The 22,539-nt window shown below is 37.2% G+C and overlaps 1 protein-coding gene across 3 annotated transcripts in view; it reads left to right on the top strand.

The window, feature by feature from the left end:
* Positions 1–22,539, top strand: part of UTRN (utrophin) — a 347,751-nt gene that overhangs the window by 80,142 nt on the left and 245,070 nt on the right. For all 3 annotated transcript variants that reach the window (XM_042814678.1, XM_042814669.1, XM_042814661.1), the window contains exons 9-22: positions 514–717; positions 1,799–1,980; positions 2,623–2,773; positions 4,005–4,124; positions 4,881–4,982; positions 9,017–9,124; positions 9,657–9,836; positions 11,239–11,408; positions 12,811–12,934; positions 14,386–14,473; positions 16,891–17,123; positions 17,367–17,547; positions 20,221–20,366; positions 21,931–22,140. In XM_042814678.1, coding sequence (XP_042670612.1) covers positions 514–717; positions 1,799–1,980; positions 2,623–2,773; positions 4,005–4,124; positions 4,881–4,982; positions 9,017–9,124; positions 9,657–9,836; positions 11,239–11,408; positions 12,811–12,934; positions 14,386–14,473; positions 16,891–17,123; positions 17,367–17,547; positions 20,221–20,366; positions 21,931–22,140 — 2,199 coding nt within the window. The remainder of the gene's footprint in view (positions 1–513; positions 718–1,798; positions 1,981–2,622; positions 2,774–4,004; positions 4,125–4,880; positions 4,983–9,016; positions 9,125–9,656; positions 9,837–11,238; positions 11,409–12,810; positions 12,935–14,385; positions 14,474–16,890; positions 17,124–17,366; positions 17,548–20,220; positions 20,367–21,930; positions 22,141–22,539) is intronic.

Raw genomic sequence — 22,539 nt, 5'->3', positions numbered from 1 at the left:
CTGGAACATGCTTTCTATCTTAGCAACATAATTGGGAAAATACGAAAAATCATGCCATCTTTTTGATTGCCTTCATCGACTTTATCTTCCTTTTCCTTTTCTGATTCATGTGTATGTTCCTTTTCACAGAGGTAGAAAGTTACATCTACCTTGTGTGTTTTGTCTGTTTGATTTATATTCCTTATTTATCTTGTGAAGTTGGAGAGAGTAACCTGAAGTCTGCAACAGAGTTAGCAGCAGGGCTGCTAGTGGTGGTGGGGTTTGGTGGGTATTTATTTCTGTGGGAGGTCCACTGCCCTGTTAAATTAGTAAAATTAAAGTTTTCTATCCAGATCTTTTATTTTAAAATGAAAGTTTGTTAGTAACTGTAACTGTTGGCCCCTCTCATTAGAAATGTACCTAATAGTTTTAAAATTTTAGCAAGGATTAAAAAGGATGGTAGTTGTTCTTAGTATCATTTTTAAAGCATCTTTTCAGTTTTTTGAAGATGTCACTTTTCTCTTGGCTGCTTAGGCTGTAGCACCTGAAGAGGAGCAGAGCAGTTCTAGAGCAGAGACCCCCAGCACAGTGACAGAGGTGGATATGGACTTGGATAGCTACCAAGTTGCTCTGGAAGAAGTTCTCACGTGGTTGCTGTCAGCTGAGGATGCATTTCGGGAGCAGGAAGAAATATCTGGTGATGTTGAAGAAGTCAAAGAGCAATTTGCCACCCATGAAGTAAGCAGTAAGCTTTTCTGAAGTTATTTCTTGGTTTTAGTTTTTTTGGTTTGTTTGTTTGTTTTTTGTATTTTGTGTGTGTGTGTGTGTGTGTGTGTGTGTGTGCAAGGGCTGCAAAACTTCTGTTTTTTGGTTCTTATCAAAATACTGCTAGTCTGTTTCTTTTGTCTTGGTAAGTTAAAAGCACCTGTAACTTTTTTTTTTTTTTTTTAGTGGACAAATAATTGTTCATTTGGCAGTAAAATAGATCTTCCTAGGAGAAACAGTATAGCAGGTTTTGAAACTTTTTTTTAGCTGTCTTTCTGTGGCTGGCTCACTGGTGTTGTAGTCATAGAATTTATTTAGGTTGAAAGAGAACTTGAAGACTATCTGGATCCAACACCTCTGCCATTGTCAGGGACGCCTTCTACTAAACAAGGTTGCCTCGAGCCTCATATAACCTGGGCTTCAGGGATGGAGCATTCACAGCTTCTCTGGGCAACATGTTCTCGGGCCTCATTTGCAGTATCCGTATTACAAAAACGAATCCAGCCTGATTCTCATTTCTCCGCCAACTTCTGAAAAGTTTGGTCTGCCCAATGTTATCTGCTGTGAAATTGATGATCATTTCAGTTTAATTCAGTAATCTCTCTGTCTTGAATAGCATAATTTTCAGAAATGCATTTACTTCTGAATCTTGGTTGTTTTTTTTTTTTTTTTTAAACTACTTTGTTTTGGTTCTGTTCAAAGTCAAATATTCTAATGTTGCAGAAAGATTGAAGTGTTGTGTTAGATGTTTTAGTTTTCTGCTGTGTCAGCTTACCGTATACAGCTTCATCTAAAATATAATTACAGGTCAATATGAACTTTTAAAACTGCGAGCAAAAGAAAGAGGTCTTCTGGATTTTCACTAAGTATGTGAATTTTAGTCAGTAACTTTCAGAGTTCAATTTACTTGCTCATGGTACGCTTCAGATTTTATTTGGTGTTGATCATAGGTTAGTTGGTAAGTTCTTGGTGCATTTGTTCAAACACTGTACCAATGCAGACTCCTGTTAGGAGCTTACAGATCAGTGATGTGCCTCCTTGTACTGTTTTCCAGGCTTTTATGATGGAACTGACTGCGCACCAAAGCAGTGTGGGCAGTGTCCTGCAGGCTGGGAACCAGCTGGTGGCACAGGGAAATCTGTCACCTGAAGAGGAGTTCGAGATTCAGGAACAAATGCTGCTGCTGAACTCCCGCTGGGAGGAGCTCAGGGTGGAGAGCATGGACAGGCAGTCCCGGTGAGTCATGCCTCACCACCTCTCCTAAAGCTGCAGGACTGGCCTCTGTTGCATAGTGCATCTCAGAGGAATTGCTTTTCATCCACTTGGTGCGGTACTTTTTTTTGTGTCACAAACTGAAAAGCTAATTCTGAAGCCCATCCTCTTCATACTTTCCAACATAAACAGAGGAAATGGATATAACTTTTCTTGGATTCTTAAGTAAGAGTATTTTAAGACTTCTGTTACATAAGCGTACAAGACTAAATATATGGTATCTACATGCAGTAGTTACATAAACCTGTTTTTTAATATTTTCGGTAGCTTAAGTTCCTGAATAAAAGATACAGCAGATGTGAATAGCTTTATGTTTTTCCAGAGTTAAAGAGCAGTTAATGGATTTTTTTCCCACCAGTGCATTATCAAGCTCAGAGGTACACATCAAGGAAGAAGCAGATTGCAGCTCTCAGCAGTGGTGGTTCTGGTAGCAGCAAATTGCAGTTTCAAAACAGTCTGTGGTATAAATTGCATAATTCACTATTATTTGATGATACTTAACTAGTTTATGAATGGTGGTGTGCTTTTCATTTCATAAGTAGAACTTAGTCTGTTTCCCTGGGAAGACTGTTTCTGAAATGACTCTGCCTGTATTTCCCCCTGTAGCCTGCATGACGTGCTGATGGAGCTACAGAAGAAGCAGTTGCAGCAGCTGTCTGACTGGCTGACTGTTACAGAAGAACGCATTCAGAAGATGGAATCTCAACTTTTAGCTGATGATTTAGAGACTCTTCAGAAACAGCTAGAAGAACACAAAGTAAGCCTTTCTTCTGTAATGTGAAGTGTTGATAGGAAGGTTTCCTTAGCTGAGGAGCTTTCTAAAGGATGAGGATGGGGACATTCTGTAATATGTTAGCACTGATGAATATAGGAGAAACTGTGTTATCTTTGCTTCATGCAAGAGATGAGGCCTTTCCAGATGAATTGTTGCTATAAGGGACAGCATGAAATGCGTTGTAGATAACGGACATTTAATGACTGTCATGCGTTGCTAAGGCATTTTTGAGATTTGCCACTTAAAATAACATGGGAGTCAAACGTATTGGGAATGACTTCTCAATTCTACTCCCTGCTATTACAGAGGTTGCATCCTAAGGAAGTGATAGATAGCACTCTCTGTGTACAACTTCTTTGAATTGGTTTGGTTCTCAGTTAAGTTTCTGTATAGAAGTGTAGCCTTTAGCTATGCTAAAAAGGCTATACTGGTTTTTTGAAAAGTGATCTTTTAATATTTTTCATGCTTGCAGCTTTGGTTTTTGCAGTCAGTGCTGAGGTTTGACCTTCTCTCTGACTTGGAACATACCTCACAGGGCAAGAACTGCTGAGTATTCTTAGCCTGTGTAGTTTCTTGTCCCACACTTGCATTCTTGCTCTTGTCTTCAAAGGCTGTGGAGCTCGAGACTTGTTGATCATACAGTAGCTTAAGATTTTCTGGGATGGAAAGTGATATTTACAGTACTTTGAAGAAGTATGGATATTGCAGAGTTATTTGAGAGGTAGGCTTCAACCAGAAGCTTAGCTGCCAGAAGTTGTATGAAGATTTAAATGCACAGATAATTTTATACTAATTGGAGTGGTACACTTTTTGCAGTTGCTAGGTATCAGTTTGTGTCTATTGTATTTGGTACTTAGGTTTTGAGAAATGTGAATTATTAAATATTAAAATTCATATTAAATATTAAATTCATAGTGGTTTTTCCATTTGATGTATGTATTCAATTTAAAAATGTATGTATTGCTAATCAAGTATCAAAGGGTAAGTATTAAGTATTTAAGTATTCAAAGGGTAAGTATTAAGTATTCTCTTATCTATAGCAGTAGATGTATAGAAATTCAGTGCAACTGTCATATAATTCTTCTAGACAAGAACAGTGCATACTTTCAAAAACATTTATTTATTTTCCAGTATTTTAACAGAAGGGTTTTAGATTATTTTCTAGCAGTCTTGCTAAATATTTGCAGTTTGTAATCAGTGATGTGTTTTCTAGAGCTTGCAGAATGACCTGGAGGCAGAACAAGTGAAGGTAAACTCTCTAACGCACATGGTTGTCATTGTTGATGAAGGCAGTGGGGAGAGTGCGACAGCTATTCTGGAGGAACAATTGCAGGTAAAGTGCTAGTGGTTTTTTTTAATTGCAAGCATTTAAAATATTTGCATATAATTGCTAATCAACATTTTTGTGCTTAAAGACAGTTTGTCTTAGAAAGCAATTTTAAGTAATACAGTTTTAAATGTAAGATTAATGTAAAGAATAATTAAACTTGCTCAGCATGAAACCTGTGAAAGTTATTTAGGCTTTCAGACTAAATTCCTGACTAGTCAAGCTGCTTGCATCCCCGGTGACTCAGGCACTTTTGTGGTGCACCTTTTCAACAGTTTCACTAAAATGGGGAAACACACAGTACAATTATTCATTTCATATAGGTAATTTTCGTCAGAGAGTTATAATTTAGTGGAAAAATATATAAACACGTGAATAGAATTTATCTAGGAAATACTGTATGAATTATTTTCCTGTTTTTTTTTTTGTTTGTGGGTTTTTTTTGTTTTTTTTTTTTTTTTTTTTTTTTGAGTTAGGCTGTATCCCTTGTAAAGCATTTAGAAAAAAGGATCGATTAAAATGGAATTAATGAGATTTTAATTGCTCCTTTTGAGGTCAGTCATATAGCTCCCTAAGTTCAGTGTATGCTCTTGAAATGTTTAACCTTAAGCTTTGTGCAAAACAACAATCAACAATGGCACCTAATGTCAATAAGGTAAGTATTCTAAGGAAAGAGCTTATCATGAAGAAAACACTTTTTTTTTTAATATCTGATTTTTGGATTTGCTTGTGAATATTCATGAATGCTTCCTGCTTTTATAGAAGCTGGGTGAGCGGTGGACAGCCGTTTGTCACTGGACTGAGGAAAGACGACTCAAATTGCAAGAAATTCAGCTTTTGTGGCAGGAGCTGCTAGAAGAGCAGGTGAGCTCTGTGGGTTAACCACAGTGGTTTTTTATTTTTTTTAATTTTATTTTTGATTTCTCAAAGTATCTCTTAGTGGGGTTTAACAAAATATCAGAAAATATCTGTAAAGAACTAGAATTTTGGTTACTGTTTGGATTCCCAATATTTCTTGAATAGTACAGTGCAAGTATTTACTCAACTTTTAGCAAGAAATTTTATGCCTCCTCATAAAACAGCTATTTGAAGCTATTTAATGTTCTTGTGGGATTAATACTTTTGAAAATTTTGTTACTTAATATTTATCTATTTCAATGTATTCTACAAAATAAGAAAGATTAGAGTCGCTACACTCTGAATCTTTGACAAAACTATTATAGAATGGTTAGAAGGGGCCTTAAAAATAATCTACTTCTAAACGTCCTGCCATGGGCAAGGACAGCTTCCACTAGATCAGGTTTCTCGAAGCCTTATCCCTCCCCCAGGGATGGAGTATGCACAGCTTCTCTGGGCAGCGTATTCCAGCACTAGAAATAGTGTGGCCAGCAGGAGCAGGGAGGTGATCATCCCCCTCTACTCAGCACTGGTGAGGCCGCACCTCGAGTACTGTGTTCAGTTTTGAGCTCCTCAGTACGGGAAAGGTGATGAGGTCCTGGAGCATGTCCAAAGAAGGGCAACAAAACTGGTGAGGGGTCTGGAGCACAAGTCTTATGAGGAGCGGCTGAGGGAGCTGGGATTGTTCAGTCTGAAGAAGAGGAGGCTCAGGGAAGACCTCATTGCACTTTACAACTTCCTGAAGGGAGGTTGGGGTGAAGAGGAGTTTGGCCTCTTCTCCCAGGCAAAGAAAGAACCCAGGGAAATGGCTGCAAGTTGTACCAGAGGAGGTATAGGTTAAACATGAGGAAAAACTTTTTCTCTCAGAGAGTGGTCAGGCACTGGAATGGCTGCCCAGGGAGGTGGTGGAGTCGCTGTCCCTGGCAGTGTTCAAGAGGCGTCTGGATGAGGAGCTATGAGATGTGGTTTAGTGCTTGTGGTGGCAATGGTAATGAGAAGGCGGTTGGACTGGATGATCTTGCAGGTCATTTCCAACCTTGTGATTCTATGATTCTATGAATCAGCGCATCAGTAGCCTCATAGTAAAGATTTTCTTCCTCATATCCAGTCTAAATCTACTCTCTTTTAGTTTAAAATTGTTACCCCTTTCACTGTCACTGTAAGTTCATGTTAAAATTCACTCTCCAGCTTTCTATAGGCTCTTTTTAGGTACTGGAAGACCTCAGTGACATCTCCCTGGAGCCTTCTCTTACCCAGTCTGAACAACCCCAACTCTCTAAGCTCCTCTTTGTAAGAAAGGTGCTCTGGTCGTTCTCGTGCTCCTCCTCTGGACTTGCTCTGTGAAATTCTTGTACTTATGCTGGGGGACCCAGACCTGGATGCAGTACACCATCTTGAGTCTCATGGGAGCATAGCGGAATGGGGACAGTCACTTCCCTTGGCCTACTGGCTGTGCTTGTTTGGATGCAGCCCAGGCTGTTGTTGACATCCTGGAATACAAGCACACTGACAGCTTATGTTGAGCTTCCCTCGTGAGGCTACATCTGGGTTACTGTTCTGGGCTCCTCAGTTCAAGAAAGGCAGGAAACTTCTGGAGTGAGTCTAGCAGACGGCCACAAAGGTTATTAGGAGAAACCTGGAGTGTCTCCTCTTATGAGGAAAGGCTGAGAAACATGGGACTGTTCAGCCTGGAGAAGAAAAGATGGAGGGGATATTACCAATGCTTGTAAATACCTAGTGGGTGTGAGTCAAGTGGATGGGACCAGGCTCTTTTTGGAGCTGCCTGGCAACAGGATAGGGGGCAGCGGGCACAAACTGGTGCATAGGTCAGTGTGGTGAAACATGCAGCTTGTGACAAGTTTGTTGAGTCTAGGCAAACAGTCACATTGTGAAGGAGATGGCATTGTGAGTTTTCTCTTGCTTTGATATTGTGCATTGTGGGTGGACCTTGAATACTACTAAAACATGAATGGTACCAAAATAGTAACTGCTGCATGTTTTCAGCTGTTAGTCAGATTTGCCTGCCCTGCTGCTAGAGCTAGAGCTGTATATTTTTTACTTTAAAATACTGTCTTAGCATACGTGTATATATACATATATACATACATACATATATATATATAAATAATTATGTGCCAGTATTTTCTGGTAACTCTTGAGCAAGGTAAACTGAACTGAGAAATAAGGAATCCCAAAAAAGCTTTTCTCTTTAGAGTGGTCAAGGTACTGACTACAGCTGCTGTTTTGATGACTCTATGTGAACATTTTTCTGGCCCTTTCCACCTTTATTTGTTATACATGGAAAAATAACCATTTATTGACTGTTACAGAACTGTTGAGAGTGTCAGCTTCCATTGCACTTGCTTGGCTCTCAGATTTTTTTTTTTTTTAAATTACATGTAATTATATTGCTTTGAACAAATGAAAAACCTCCTATTCTTGTTTAATGTAGAATGTCAGATATCAGGTAATCAGGAAGTAGAAGTTAATTTCAGCTGGTTTAGGTTGGCCTGTATTTGCATTAATTTTTCAAGTCGATACAACACATTCATTACTGTCAGGTTTGACTTACAGATTTCTATTCAGTAACGGACCAAAAAATTCAGTTTGAAACCGATTAAAACATCTTGATAACAGAGAAGTACCTAAAACATTTAGTTAATATTATTTCTCCTTTTCACTCAGCCATGTGGAGAGATGAATAATGTTGATGTTTAAGCCTTTTTTTGGCTAACTAGAAATTTTTTTTGAAAACCACATTGCCAACTCAGCACAATTCTTACCACTCAGGAAACAAATTCCTCAATTGGTGCCAGATATTTCTCAGCACTGTGATAATTATATTTCAGTTTTCTAAGGGGAGCTATCTTTGACTGCTGATTTAGCAGAAGTTAATTGTATACATTGAAGGATTTCTAAGCTCCTCTGTTACGCATAAAAAAAGTTGGCTGGGATGGCATCTTGATTTTTCCAAAGAAGGAGTATTTGGTGTTCTCCCAGCCCTTATAGTGTTTCCACCACTATAACATTTGCTGTCTGTACATTTTGCACATTGTTTTACAGTGGCAATAAAAAAAACTTGCCTTCACCCCTTGGCCAAGAAGTTGCTGTAGTCAGTTCTGGGCCAAAGCTAGCCTGAGAAGCTTCTGTCTGTTCTGAAGTGTTTTCAATGAAAAAAACTGTCTGCCTTGCTCCATTATTTTATTTTATTTTTCTTCAACATAGAGGGGTAGCAGTGTGCAACTGAGCTTCACTGAGGAAAAAGCTACATATTGAAGTCTATGGTGATAGCTGTGCAGTAGTGACAAAATAATACAAAATGTATAAAATCCTTCCTGCCACTTGATGCTGGTTTACTGCAGGAGTTTCCATGAGAGTACTGTGTGACTATAGTGAGACTCTGGAGAGATTTCCTAGAAAAAAAGTTAAACACTCACTTTCTTGCTTTGCCACAAGCTAGTAATCTCCAGAGAAGAACTGCTCTACCTTTCAGGAGTTAATGAGATAGTGTTTAAAGCTAGTTTGCAACTGGAAGTAGATATTAAACACGGTGTTAACTAATAAATGTTAGAGTCTATGACTGTCTGGGTTAAAAAGACTCTGAATTAACAATGTAGCTTCTGTGCTTCTGTGAGAAAACTGTCTGTAATGGCTGGTTTTGAATCGCTGAGGAAGAAGGGTGGGGAATGAAAGCAAGCATACATGCAGTTTTGTTACATTTAATTCCAGTATTTATAAATCCTGCTTTATAATGGATATTTTGTCTATATGAATAACTTGGAAATACTGATTGTACTGATTTTTTTTCTCTGAAAAGTATTACTTAATTTTCCAGTCTGATATTTTTTGTCCCCGTTCAATGTAGTATTTTGTTCAATGTGAACTGAAATTGTAGGAATTTTAGAACTGTGTTTGAAATGTAAAGACCTTAAAGAAGAAATTGTCAATAGCTGTTTGACAAACTTGGCATGTTCTTGTGTTATTTTCCTTGTAATCTGCAGTGCTTATTGAAAGCTTGGTTAACTGAGAAAGAAGATGCCTTAAGTAAGGTCCAGACAAGCAACTTCAGAGACCAAATAGATCTGAGCGTGAATGTTCGAAAGCTAGCAGTGAGTATTTGTATTCTGATCTACCCTTTCAAATCTGAGTTTCAGTGAATGGCAAGTTATGAGTTTGACTCCAGTAGGAGCTGTGAATGCATTGTAGTCTGGAAACCAGACTTACGATCTCTCTTTGTCAGATTATTTCACTTGAATTTTAAAAACCTGCTTACGACTTTCTCCATAGTCGTTCTAGGTTGGTGTGACCTACTTTGGAACAGCTAACCTGTTTTTAGAATGTTCGACAGTCTTGTAGTCCGCTAGACAGCTGTGTTTTCCAAGTTGTGATGTGTGTGGGTTTGTTTTTTAATGCATTGATACAGGTTATACTAAAAATAATCATTTGTAACTGTAACTCAAGAGCTGTAGCAGATTAATAGCTTTTTCAGGGATGTGCTTTCCTTGAGTGTATCCTTAATGTTTTGTTACACAAGAAACCTGTGCTACATCTGGCTTAGGTAGTACATTTGTTCATGGAATTAAAGACCAAGAGGTGGCAGAATTCCTACTGTTATGTTTTAATATTTTCTTTTAACCTCAGATTTTGAAAGAGGACATGGGTATGAAACGACAGACACTAGACCAGCTGAATGAGCTGGGTCAGGATGTGGCCCAAATACTTGGGAATAGCAGAGCATCCAATCAAATTGACCATGATCAAGAGGAACTGACTCAGAGGTGGGACAGTTTGGTTCAGAAGCTAGAAGATTACTCTAACCAGGTACTTATTTATGCTCTGTTTTTTCTTTTTTTTTTGTTTTTTTCTTTTAATATTACTTAATCTATTTAGGTGTGTATACTAACTATTGATTTGAGCAAAAAGTGTCAAGGCAAGTTCTTGGCACCTAGCTAGAGGTCAATGAATTCTCTTTCGCATGATTTTTATCTGTGGAAAAGATGTCTTTTTTTTTTTTTTTTCCACTTTCAGAACAAGTTCTTTACATACCTAATGCCATTACTCTGTTCTCAGAAAGATTAAGCTTTATTTTTTTCTGATGAGTAAAGCAGGCTTACTGTGTATTTTCAATCAATACAAATGCTTTAAAACATTTGTAAGAGTTCTACGAGTGGACTAAATTTCATACTAATAGAAATAATACATAAAAAAACATACTAATAGAAATATTAAACATACTAATAGAAATAATACAAAGACAAAGCTCAGAACAAATAAATAAATGGGAGTTGTAGAGGCATTTCTTATCTGTGATGTCTTATCTGTTGAAATCAGAGCAGTTGTTTGTTTGATATGTAAGGTTGACAGCCAGGCTGGACTGCTAAGTGTTTATTTTAGTATTTTGAGTGCTTGCTAATATTTCATTTAGACAGAACTCCCACGGGCTTCTGTGAGAACTTTGACAGTTTTATATCTCATGTGCTTCTTTTTGGTGATACTGAAAGATGATTGTGGTGATGACTGCAGTGCTTCTTTGCAATCCATTTAGCATATAGTAAATGAGTTGTGTGATCTATGACTAGGGTCCATTTCAGCCTTACTTTGTTATTGCTCAGTACAGTGCAGGGTGCTTAATCCCATGCTTGTCCATTCACTCCCCCCAAATACCAAGATACGCTTAGCTAAAACGTACATCAGTCTCACGGGAATTAGTCTGTTATAACATATGGAAGAATGTGGAAGGATTCTGCTGACTTCAGTGAGTTTTTACATTAGTTTTTAGGTCACCTACTCTGTGTGTCTGCTCTTTCTAAGTTTTGTGCTTGATTTTGTGAGGAATGTGTATCAGATACAAAACTGTATGTTAATAAATGCAAAGGACCTTGGTACTTTCTTCAAATGAACCAAACAGCTGTGGAAGAAAATACACAGGTAATGGATTGTGTTGATTTAAATTCAGTTTTGCTAGCATGAAATTCTTATTGAACTGAGAATTTTGGTGCGTAACTCCCATCTGTAAAATGAGAATAATGGTCTTTTCCTTGGGAATGCTTTGGCATCTGTGATAACAATAATTCGTGAGTGCTTTTTGAAGGATAGGTGTGATCACTTGTAGGAGTGAAAGAAAGGGCTTTTATTACTGATGACTAAAAAGAACCAAACAAGCAAATTACAGTTTGCCTTAGAAAATGGTATTTAACCCATTTTGTTAAATCATTTTGTGTAGGTAACTCAAGCTGTAGGAAGTGTAGGGATGCCGCAGATTTCACAGAAGACTTCTGTGGAAACAATGTCATTGAAAGAAAAGGTGGTGGTAAGAGAATCCAGGCAGGAATCACCTCCACCACCACCTCCAAAGAAAAGGCAAATCCCAGGGGATAGTGAAGCAAAGAAAAAGTAAGTATATGTCACTGCCATTTTCCCTCGCCCATTAGATAATACATAAGCTTATTTCCCTTGATCTTGGGTTTTGAATCTCATTTTATGCAAATGAGGAATCTTTAAGCTTCAGTTATGAATTTGGGTATGAAGAGTGGAGAGTTTTCAAAGAAACAGGAAGCCTGCAGCTTCCATTAATTTCAAAAGAAAGCAGAGATGGTGTTTTTTTCCTCTCCCTCTTCCTTTTTTTCTTTTCCCCTTTCCCCTTTCCCATTTTCTCTTTCTTTTTTCCCCTCAGAAAAGCAAGTCTTCATTTTTTTGCACTTCAGCTCCTTTGCTGAAAGATAGAATTCATTTTATTTACTTTGTTTTGGAAAAACGTCTTCACATCATGGGATTAAAAGTGTAGTGAAAGGACCAAGTGTTTTGATTTGCTGTGTATTTCTGGTCTCTGTAAAATATACAAGAGAAACTTTAAAAAATAAGCAAACAAAAAACAAACAACAAAACAACGAACACCTTAAAAACCTGTTCAATCTACCTGGAATTTAGTAACAGATAAGATATTACAGTGATGTCTCCTTTCACAAGTGTGTCTGGAGAGACTGATTTTTTTGCTTATATTTTTAATAATGTGTTTCAGAGCTTTCATTAAATAGCATGTCTCAAACTAAAGGAATTTTTTTCTAGATAAATGAAGGTAAATGTTGCATACTCATCATTTAGCTATTTGTTTTTGTTTTAGAAAATAAATTTATTTGTGGTGCCACTCCTTTAAACTTTTGGCTCATTTTCTAGGGAGATGATAAGAGTGCTGCGTCAAGAGCAAGCAGTTTAAACTGTATTAAGGACAGTACTGAGCTTTCCTCTGCTGTTTTTTCCTGATCCTGATTACAGGATCCTGATTTTTACCACAGAAATTTGAGTGGCTGACAATAAATTCTTCATCTCTTCTGAGATTGTTATTCCACATTAGGATTTATATCATGTTAAGTCATACAATTGTAGTAGATCTAGTGGCCTGTAGAGTCTTTTTTTTTGTCCTTCTCTCAAGTTGTGTATGATATCGATTAATTTGGGAGTGTATTTTTGTGGTAATGGTGGTCATGACTGACTTAAGTTATAAGCTATGGTGCTTAGAAGTTTTAGGCATGAGAAAGTTATGTAAATATGGGCAATTTCAGCTGTAGCCAAAAATCTTAAGTGATAAACTAATTTTCGATCAGCTAAGCATTCAGAAAAAAATTTCCATACTCATTACCATGAGCAACTAAGCTGCTAGCTTTTTCTTCAGACTGAATAGCACTGCAAACTCTTCAAAAACCTAGAATGTACTGAACTGTAAGACTTTGGATTTTAAGACAGTCAACAGAATGGGGAAAAAAGGGCCAAACCAAAATTGTCCAACCTTTTAAACCAGGTTTGATGCTGAAAGTGCTGAGCTGTTGGACTGGATTTCAAAATCAAAAGCTGCCATTCAGGCCACAGACATCAAAGAGTACAAGAAGATGAGAGAGACTTCAAGCGTGAAAGAAAAGTTAAAGGTAAAATGAGGAGAGGGAGAGTTTTTGCAGTGAATAATATGTTTTGTTTCTTTAAGTTGGCTGTCAGCTTGAGGTGTGACCAGATCCATGTGCTTCATGGGGATTAAGTCCTTTTGTTAAATACTTCCAAGCTGGCCAGACATGAAAATCTGATCAACTAGACACAGCTGTTTGTTGATGTTGGGTCACACAATCTGAAGAAAATTTTAAGAGCATGTATAACAAATGCTTGCTTCAGAATTGAGAAAAATCACATCTTCAAGATTAGTATCTATTTCTACAAAGCATTTTATTTTGGCTTCATGCTTCAAGGTTGGTGGACTTGAAACATTCTCGGGTCCAAAGTGTTCTGTTATGTTTCCAAGGTTTGGACAATCATTGATTGGAACATTAATTTTAGAGAAAACAGTGATAGTTACAACTCGTGAACTGGTTTGCAAGATAAGATATGCAATTCTACAATAACCTGTGGGAACCATGAAATAATTCTTTTATCTGTTCTTTCTATTTCAGGAATGTGTTCTTGCCTTTTTTGGTTCTAGAACATGCCCTGTTAATGAAGGTTTACTAGAGCTTTAGCAGGATCCAGGCTTTGAAACCAAAGACAATGCTTAAGATTATGTATAAGGGAGACTTCTCAATGTGCTAGTGGAAAATGGTGCCAGTAGGAATGTTTGGAATGATAGTACTGTTGGAAATAAAAATCAAAGCAGTATTCCTCAATACTTTATATAGCCTTATAGAAACTTGTAGCCATTTATAAAATAGGCTCCAAGATGAACATCAGGTTCCTATGGACAACACTGTTTTTAAACGATTGGACACTAAGTGGATAGGACAATGTTTTATCTTCTCAACTATGCAAATGAGTGCATGCTGCTTTAAAATTTGCTATTGGAAATCTAAGCCAGAGAAATAATCTTGGACATTAATTTCAAAAGGATTTTATGTCTGAGAGAGGAGCTTATTCCTCTAAAAAAATCTGTGTCGTTTCATAGCATTTTCCTTGTTGTAGCTCTATCACGAAGGAGAGTGAAGCTCTAAAGCTCAGTGAAATGGGAGTACCAGTATGCTGTAGTGTTTGCTGGAATTTTAAGTAACAGGTTGCTGTTAGTTTCTGTCAGAAATCCCAGTAGGCAGTGTGAAGGTGAAGGAATATTTAAGTTTTTTATAGTGGTTCACATTAAATAATTTTTTACCAGAAGTGTAATGTTATAGCTGGTGTCTCCAACCCTTTTAACATCATTTTATTTTTGCTGTCATTGTGCTCATCTTTTTTGTGTATTTAATACTTGGGATCCATCTTTTTATGAGCAAATAGAACCAGCATCCCTATTAGAAGGTGCTGGAATGCATTTTGGGCAGTAAAGGGAAAATAACATACTTTTAGATAAAAACACACAAACAACAAAACGCTCTCTGAAACTGTTCTTTTGGGCTTCAATTTGTAGGTGATAGAAGAAGAAAAGGTTGAAAAAAGCCAAAAGCTAGATGATCTGAAACGAAACGGACATATTCTTTTGGATCAAATGGGAAAAGGTAAAAGACTTGAAAGTTTTTCTATTTTTGTTTAATTTAATTGGGTGATTTACTGGGAAATAACACTGAAGTATGTATTGTTTCCAGTTAAGCATTGCAGCACATTCCTTCCCACTCCCTCCACTTTATTTCCTTCAGAGTCATTGGTCATTATTACTGTTAATGGTAACAAATCACCAATTGCTAGTAAAGCTTATAGACAAGTTTTTTTATTATTATTTTAAATTTTTGAGGGTTTTTTTATTGACATAGGAGTAATTTCTTAATAATAGATTGGCATTTGTGTGCTTTTAGGGAGAAGAATTAGTTTTATTTTAAATCATGTGAAAAACTTAAGTGTAAGATTTTAAAATGTAACTATCTTGAAGTGGAAATCTTGAAACCATATTTCAGTTGGATGAATGTCTGTGTATATCTTTCTATTCATAGTTTTCTCTATTTTTGAAAAAACTGTCAGGATGTTTTGATAATACAGTCACAATTTATAGTTCAAAGTCAAGAGAGAAGCCTACATGCTTGAGAAAATGATTTGATTGTCAATTAAAACACTTATCCTTGGAAAAATTGTGGAAAGCTGAATCTTCAAGGCTTGCCAAAATCCTGTTTCATAATATGACTAAACTTCATCAGTGCAGTGTGACTTTCTCCACAAAAGAGCTATTCAGATCATCAAGATACGATCTTTTAGATCTGCTGTGCATTTGAATGTTGGTGAGCTTTCTGTAGCTGATAGTATTTAGGTTGGTGAAAGGATGCTATTGCTGTTTTGCGTACTGATTTCTATTGGAGCTCCCAACTGCCACGCTTTTTCCCAGCCAGTTCATTTGCTAGAATGTCTCAATCTGCTAAGCATCTTCAGTCCTCCTTCCTTGCTCCATTCAGGTGAAGTTGTTTAACATGCTTGTCATTTCCTGAACACTGATGGCCTTGAAGCTACAGATTTGGTGTGGAGTTTGGATTATTAAAAACTCGTGGCTCTTCTTAGTTTTCAAACCTTGACAAAGATCTTCCCCTGCTCACGCTTCTCTTTTTCTAAACCCCTCCAACCGTGAGAGGTTGTGGCTAAGTAACCAATATTTTTTGATAATACTAAAAGATGCATAGTTGAAAAATTGGCTTCTGTCAGTAAAAAAAGATGTAAAAACTGCTTCCTAATTTTTGCTGCCTTAAAGTTAGGAATCTGCAGAAAATAAGGCTTATGTAACCAATCCACATCCCCCAGCTTTGTTAGGTCTGCTAGTGTGTTTTATCCAACTTGGAATTACAGCCTTCTTTCCAAAACCAGGCCCAGCTGTACTTGTATACGGGCACACGTGTATGCATCCACTTTGGTCTGTACGGGCCTTACCATAGTAGCAGTGACCAGTCATTGCATACTCTTGTTACAGGACTGGTTGCAGCTGCTGTGCTTTCAGTTTGTAGATGTGCCAGGCATATGGACAGTGTGTGAAACACAGTGGGAGGATGTATGGAGCAGAGCCTACAAGAGCAGAATGCCCTTGTAGAAGCTGGCTGGCTTCCCCAGAATGAAATGCTGGGCTGTATTTATGCTGAAACAGTACAGAAATTGACCCCTCTATATGTATCTCCTTGCTCTACTGTCCAAATGACAGAACTGATAAGTTCAAATGAACCAAATATGCCTAATATAAAGAAGTGTACCTTGATACAAAATCAACATCAAAAACATGCAGTGGCAAGAACGTATTGTGGAACACATCGGACTGAAGTTTCTTCAGCAAAATTGCCAGATGCTTCTGGCACTTGAGGAAATAAAAGAATATGGAATGCATGTGGATGGGAAGTCTTTTTGCTTATGGTGCTGTGTCCTCAAGTAACATTGATTTACCAGAAAGATGGTGTAGCACATGCTTCATGAGTCACTGAGTGGGAAATAACTTTATCAGATTGCTTTTGTAGCTGTTCTTATTACCTAGTTATTAATCATGTCGTGTGCACTGTCACGTTGTCAACTGCAGTTCCTACTGTCTCCCAGGCAGGCTGATGGATTTCCATTTACCTTTTCAATGAATTTATTGCTGCTTTCCAACTTGTGGCTTCCCTTTACCTTTGTGGAGGAAAAATAAAGTTATTTAAATTGATGAATCAACATGTAGAGAAATTAGAATTGTGAAGAGAATTGTGACAGTTTCAGAGTCAATATGTTACTAAAAACTGAAAACCTGAGAAGAAGAAAAGTGGAGTATTTTACTTACATGTAATCTGACTTCTATTGTGGAAATCAAAAATTAAAACACTACTAGTAATACGTTTTAAGGATTGTTGACTTGTAGGTGAAGCCTTTAGCATGTTAATCCAGAAATGCGCCTACCTGTATTTGAAGAGATGAATGGTTAAAACCTTGTTAATCAAAATTAGTTGCAGTTAATCAACAGTAATTTATGTGATCTGTTCAGAGGGACTTCCTGCAGTTGATTTAAAAAGCCTGATGGAGAAAATATTGTCAGGATGGAAAGAAGTGGTTCAACTTGTAGAAGAATTGTCCAGAAAGATAAAGTACCAGGAAGATATAAACGCATACTTTAAAGAAATGAATGAGCTTGAAAAGGTTATAGCTGAAAAGGAGAGCTGGCTTAAAAATGATTCTTCAGCATCCCAGTCCTCAGCAGTCCTGAAGGATTTGTGTCAGGTAAGTGTGGCAAAACTTGTTGCTTTTGATTGAAAGCTGTCAGGAGCACAGAATACCCCAGAGGAATTTAGTGTCCTCCATAATGTAACTCACATTTTCTGAGAGGCTCCAGGGCACTGAATGTGACTGGAAGATTTTGGAACCTGTGTCATTGTTGCCCAAGTAATAAGGATAACTTTTTACATTAGCTTACATCTTTGTCTTAACAGGGCACAATTTGATTCTGTTTTTAATCTCTTACAGAGGCAGTTAACTTATCTTGTAAGCTTGAGTCCACGATTGGAACACCTGAAAGCTACCTGCAAGGTGCTCACATCTCAGCCTGTGCCTCCAAACTTCATTCAGGAGAGCTTGAATGGTTTTCTTGATCGCTTCAAGTTGACTTGCCAGAAACTAGACGAACGTCACCAGCAGCTGAAGAAAGGTAAATATTCTTTTATAAGGTCCTCTTAATTCTCATGTTCTGATTTTTTTTTTCCTTCTTTTCTTCTTTCTTTTCTCATGAGTAAAACCTTTTGGATGGCAGGATAAACAGTGTGCTCTTGGAGCCTTTGTGCTGCAGAGACGCTGCTTAAGAGAATTTGGAGTTAAAGCAGTTACTGTGAAAATATTGTCCAGAGATTATAATTGTTCATGTAAGACAGTAACTTCTTTGATTTTTTTTTTTTTTTTTTAATCTTTTCTCTTTCAACCACATTATGTGATTGTCTTTAAGGAGTATTTGGATCATAGTTTCCGTCAATTATGATGAATTGTTAGAGACTTAGTATAAGATTTTCAATTATAACTAGGAATAAAGTTGTAAAGAGAGAATGTGAAAAAACAGTAGTGCGAGGAAATTAGAGAGAAGGAATACTTGTAAGTGATGTTCAGTGAGCGAATAATTCAAACACAATATTTATATTTTTGTCAAAGGCTTTTGTTCCCAATTTCAAACTGGGATTCCCCTGTAACAAAATCTAAAATTAAATGTGCATTTTGTATCTATATCATTTTACATTGACATACTAATGCAGTCTTGTTTTGATACTCGTAGATTATATTGTTACATGCGTATACACGTTTCTCTGTGAATGGATAAAACTATGTTTAATAGATTAGCAAAACCATACTTAAAGTGAATGATATAGTTTGAAAAGTTGTTTGGATCTGTCGCTAACAGAAACAAATAATACTAGAAATTAGAAATGAAAGATTAAGGGAAACTTTTAAAAACTAAATGTGAGAATGTAGTTCATTCTTTTTTTACAGCCTCATTGAGTCATACACAATAGCTTTTGTAACACTGATATTTCAAATTATTTGGAATTTGGCTTTCTTTTCAGGCATGTTCTACTTGGGCTTTTGTTACATTAAAAAATTTATTCTGAGCGTTAAAACCAGCATGCTGACTTCATTGTACAAAATAGATCTCTCTGCTGGTATTCTACAGCTGAATATGAAGAACACAGACATATAATCAGTTTGGTTTTTTTTTTCATTTTGTTTTTGAGAAATTGGAGGAAGTGTTTTGTTAACAGCCCCAGGTGGAAGAGCATCTACTTTGTGTGCAGTAAAAATAAACTCAAGTACTAAATTATTTGGCCATTTATACAGTGAGTTGCACAAGGCCTGAAAACTTCAGTCATGTCAGTGCAGAAAACCGTATGAATAATGTATATCTACCATGCTCAAATTACAATGTATACAGTGTAAGTTAATTCTTACTGTGAAGAGTAATTATTTTGATTGTTATTATGAATTGGTTCATATAGAATACCAGTAAAATGGTTATGTTGTGGGACTATAATACTCTTTTTCATGCCACATGTCATTTGAGGGAACATTACTGTATTTGAGCCAATTATTACTCAGTAAAAAAATGTATTTTGGTTTGTTACATTTACATTTGTAAGTATATTATTTGTTTTTTTCCTAATGGTTGATTTTCTCTGGATTGCCCATAGTTAAAGAGCAGAGGGAAATGCCAGTTCAGGGTTTTTGTTAACAAAATAGCTTGAACTGCTGCAAGTTTAAAGAATTTCCCAGGCCATGTAATGGAGAGGAGCAGCTGGTGTAGAAACCAAGCGTTTGTGAACTTGGCAGGCTTTCTTACTGACCCAAGTCCTGCTTTTTTCATGGTTGTTAAGGGTCTGAGAAGTCCCTGATTGAGTGGTGCTCAGTACCATCAATACTGACATTTTTGAAATTATGACTTGCTTTTTTTTATGAATGAGAGGCTATTTTTACTATTTTTTCTCCTTTAAGATTTGGTGTATTTTAGTTCTCCTGTTTGCTTTATAGCAAGCTCTTCTTGTTTTCCCTGTAAAATGGTACTATTTTTTTAAGAACAGCAAGTTAGATAATTGTGTTTCTCTCTGTGCGTGTTGACTCATTCCTTAGTTATAAATGGCACAAAAGTTCTGATGGCAAGCTGTTGAAAAGCTACCTGGTGAGTCAGAGCAAGTTCTAGATTAATTTTCACTCATGGTGAAGTAATGAAATTGCTTAGGAATTCAAGGCTGGAGGATGTGCATAGCAGAGTACTGTTTTTACAGCTAAAGTACTGTTTTGCTGTAGTTTTTGAAAACTTCAGTTTTCATTCTGAAACTCCTGAATTACGTGCAGCCTCCTGTGTGGAATTCCACAGAGGACAGACTTGGTCAAAATCAGAGGTGCAAAGAAGGACCTCAAGCAGATGTTCTGTCCAAACTTAAATTCCCTTTTCGGTGTTCCCAAAGAAGGCCTCTATTCCAGCGTTATGCCGAAAGTTGACAGGGTTTTTTTTTATATTTGTGTGTAGGAATACGTGTTTAAATTCAGGGGATTTAAATGTGCAAAAGCCCAAGTATTACTGATTTTTCCCTCTCTCCAAGTAATTCAGGTGCTTAATTACGTAAAATGGAATTGAGATTTATCTAAGAATATACGTATTTTTTAGAAAGGAAAAGAATGTTGCCATTTGTGGACTTTTAGTTCTTGGAATGTCTCATCAGGATTCAATATCTTTCATGATTTTTTTTTTTAAAGAATATGCTAATTCACATCTCTTATAGTTTGGTTCTTGTGTTTATGTTCTTTTCTTGTATTTGTATTAATTAATCTCTAACAATAACAGAGACAGAAAGCCTGCCTAGCCAGGACTTCTTAGGCTCTCTGCAGAGACTGAAGGATGTGCTGAGCGAGGTGGAGTGCAAGCAGCAGGCAATTGCAGGTGGGCTGAGTGACCCTAGTAAGGTTGAAAAAGCCTTGCAGCAGACAAAGGTAATTATTACCTTTTTTACTTACTTTGTGCCAACGAGCCCCAAAGAGGGTGTCAGGGCCAGGAGTGTCCCCCTTCATAGGAGCTTTATTAGTGGAGTTGGGAGTTGATGTGGCTGATTCAAGGCTGCCTGCTTTGTGGCTCCTGCAAGTGCTGTAGCCTAGCTAGACGTGGGATGCCTTCCTGGTGATCACCTGGATAGCAACTTCATCCAGTTTCATCCTACCAGGGCGTTTTAAGAGGGTGATTGTACTCCAGTGGCCTCCAGATTGCCTTTCAAAGAGAAAGTGTTTGTGAACAATAAGGGTAATTGATATACGAATTCAGTGCAGTAGAAGTGGAGTTTTTGTTTCCTATTATGAACATACAAACTATCTGAAAACCTGTGGATGACAATTACTTTATAAATACAAGGGCTGTAGTTAGGAAAGGAGTCATGTACTGCTTCTTTTTTTAAAACACACAAAAAAACCCATCAAAACAAACTCAAATACTTCACACCTCCCCCTGCCACCTGAGTCCTTTTGTAGAATAATGCTGAATTCAAAAATGCATTTTCTTTTTCCTGTATGGCAAAAAAAAATAAAATGAAAAAGAGGGTTGCAGTTACTGGGTATGGGGGGAAGGCTGTTTCTGTCTATCCTCTGTTTGGCAGAGGGTAATCTCTTTTTTTTTTTTTTTTTTTTTTTTTTTTTTTTTTTTTTTTTTTTGAGAACCCAAGAAACAAATGAGTGATGTTTCTTCTGAATTGGTTAAGGCTGGCAGAGATTTTTAGTTCCATACACTGGCTGAATTGCAATGACTTTTGGCCTCTGGAGATTTGTCATTTTTTATTTGTTTCCAGATCCCTCCTTCCTGTTGTCTTCAGAGACTAATTAACCTGAGAAGACACAGTATGTCAGTGTGGGATCTTTAGGGGTTGTTACAGGAGATCAGGACAAAATGTGGATAAGGCACTGCCTGTGGGCCTGGGATTGAGCAGCTCCCTCTTCTTCATGACAGGCACTGATGAATTTTTCAGGCATAGACTTGAGCGGGGAGTTGACTCAGTCTGTGTCTCTGTGGCTTGTTGCACAAAAAAGTCTTGTTTTCAGAAGCATATATCCCTGTTCCCAATCTTATCACTGCATCATTAGCTATCCTTTTAGAGGAAAAGGTACATTTTATGTTGTTTCTTTCTTGTGAAGAAAAGTAAGAATGAAAGCGTAAGCACACCAAAAAAGAGATTCTTCCTCAGCACAATGCGTTAAAATGTGTGTGCGTGCATCCCACCTATCTGTATTAAATGTATATACTGTAAAGTTAAATTAATGGTAATGATTTCATTTCTCAGTTCCGAAGTTCTCTTAAAATTTAAGTATAATTGCAAAGATGCTCAGTTTAACAGAGCAGTAGCATTTTTTTATGTCTCACATTATATGGTAAACTATCATTCTTTCTTAATGTTAGTGAAATGGTTATTTCAGCTTATGTGACTACTTCGATGTATTTGTGTTTGTATGCGAATGTGTTATACCTGATACTGCAAGCGAATGTGTATATTTTTTTCCCTCCTTCTCCTTGTAGACTGTTTGTGAGACACTGGAAGCCCAGAAGCCCAGAGTAGATAAACTTGCTGAAGAAACAAAGGCTTTGGAGAAACAGTCTTCTGATAGGACAAAGGTCTACACGCAACAGTTCAGGCACGTGCAAGGACACTGGGACAAGTTAAGGCTAAAGACTTCCAAAGATGTTAAACTACTGGAAGAAGTTACATCCAAGTTGAGATTATTTGAGGTAAATTGAAAGGATTTTTTTGATACGTGACTCAATTGTTATAGATGCCTTCCTTTCTTATACTCTTGCATTCGGATGATACTGACTGAGAAGTGAAATGGTTGTGGACCAGGACAGAGCCTGAAAGCATATAATGTACTTGTAGAAGAGTTATGTGTGGCTTTTAACATGTCCAGTATATTATTTTATCTTCTAATAGCACTATTTTGCACTTAAAATTAGCATTCATCTTTTGCCAGTACCAGAATCAAAGATTCCACCAGAATGAGGAGTATGTTAGCTGTGTTGCTGAAGGCCTGATCCCACCACGGGCTGAGTGCCCTCTGTTGTGGTTGGTGTCAGATGCCCGACACTTTATTAGGTTGACATTTAAAACTGAAATTACATACCTGCTACAGG

Source organism: Centrocercus urophasianus, unplaced genomic scaffold (assembly GCF_019232065.1).
Source record: "Centrocercus urophasianus isolate 14NV4802_14NV808 unplaced genomic scaffold, USGS_Curo_1.0 seq_10, whole genome shotgun sequence".
NCBI lineage: Eukaryota > Metazoa > Chordata > Aves > Galliformes > Phasianidae > Centrocercus > Centrocercus urophasianus.
Note: the sequence above shows the minus strand (reverse complement) of the source record. Positions and strands in the feature narration are given on the sequence as shown.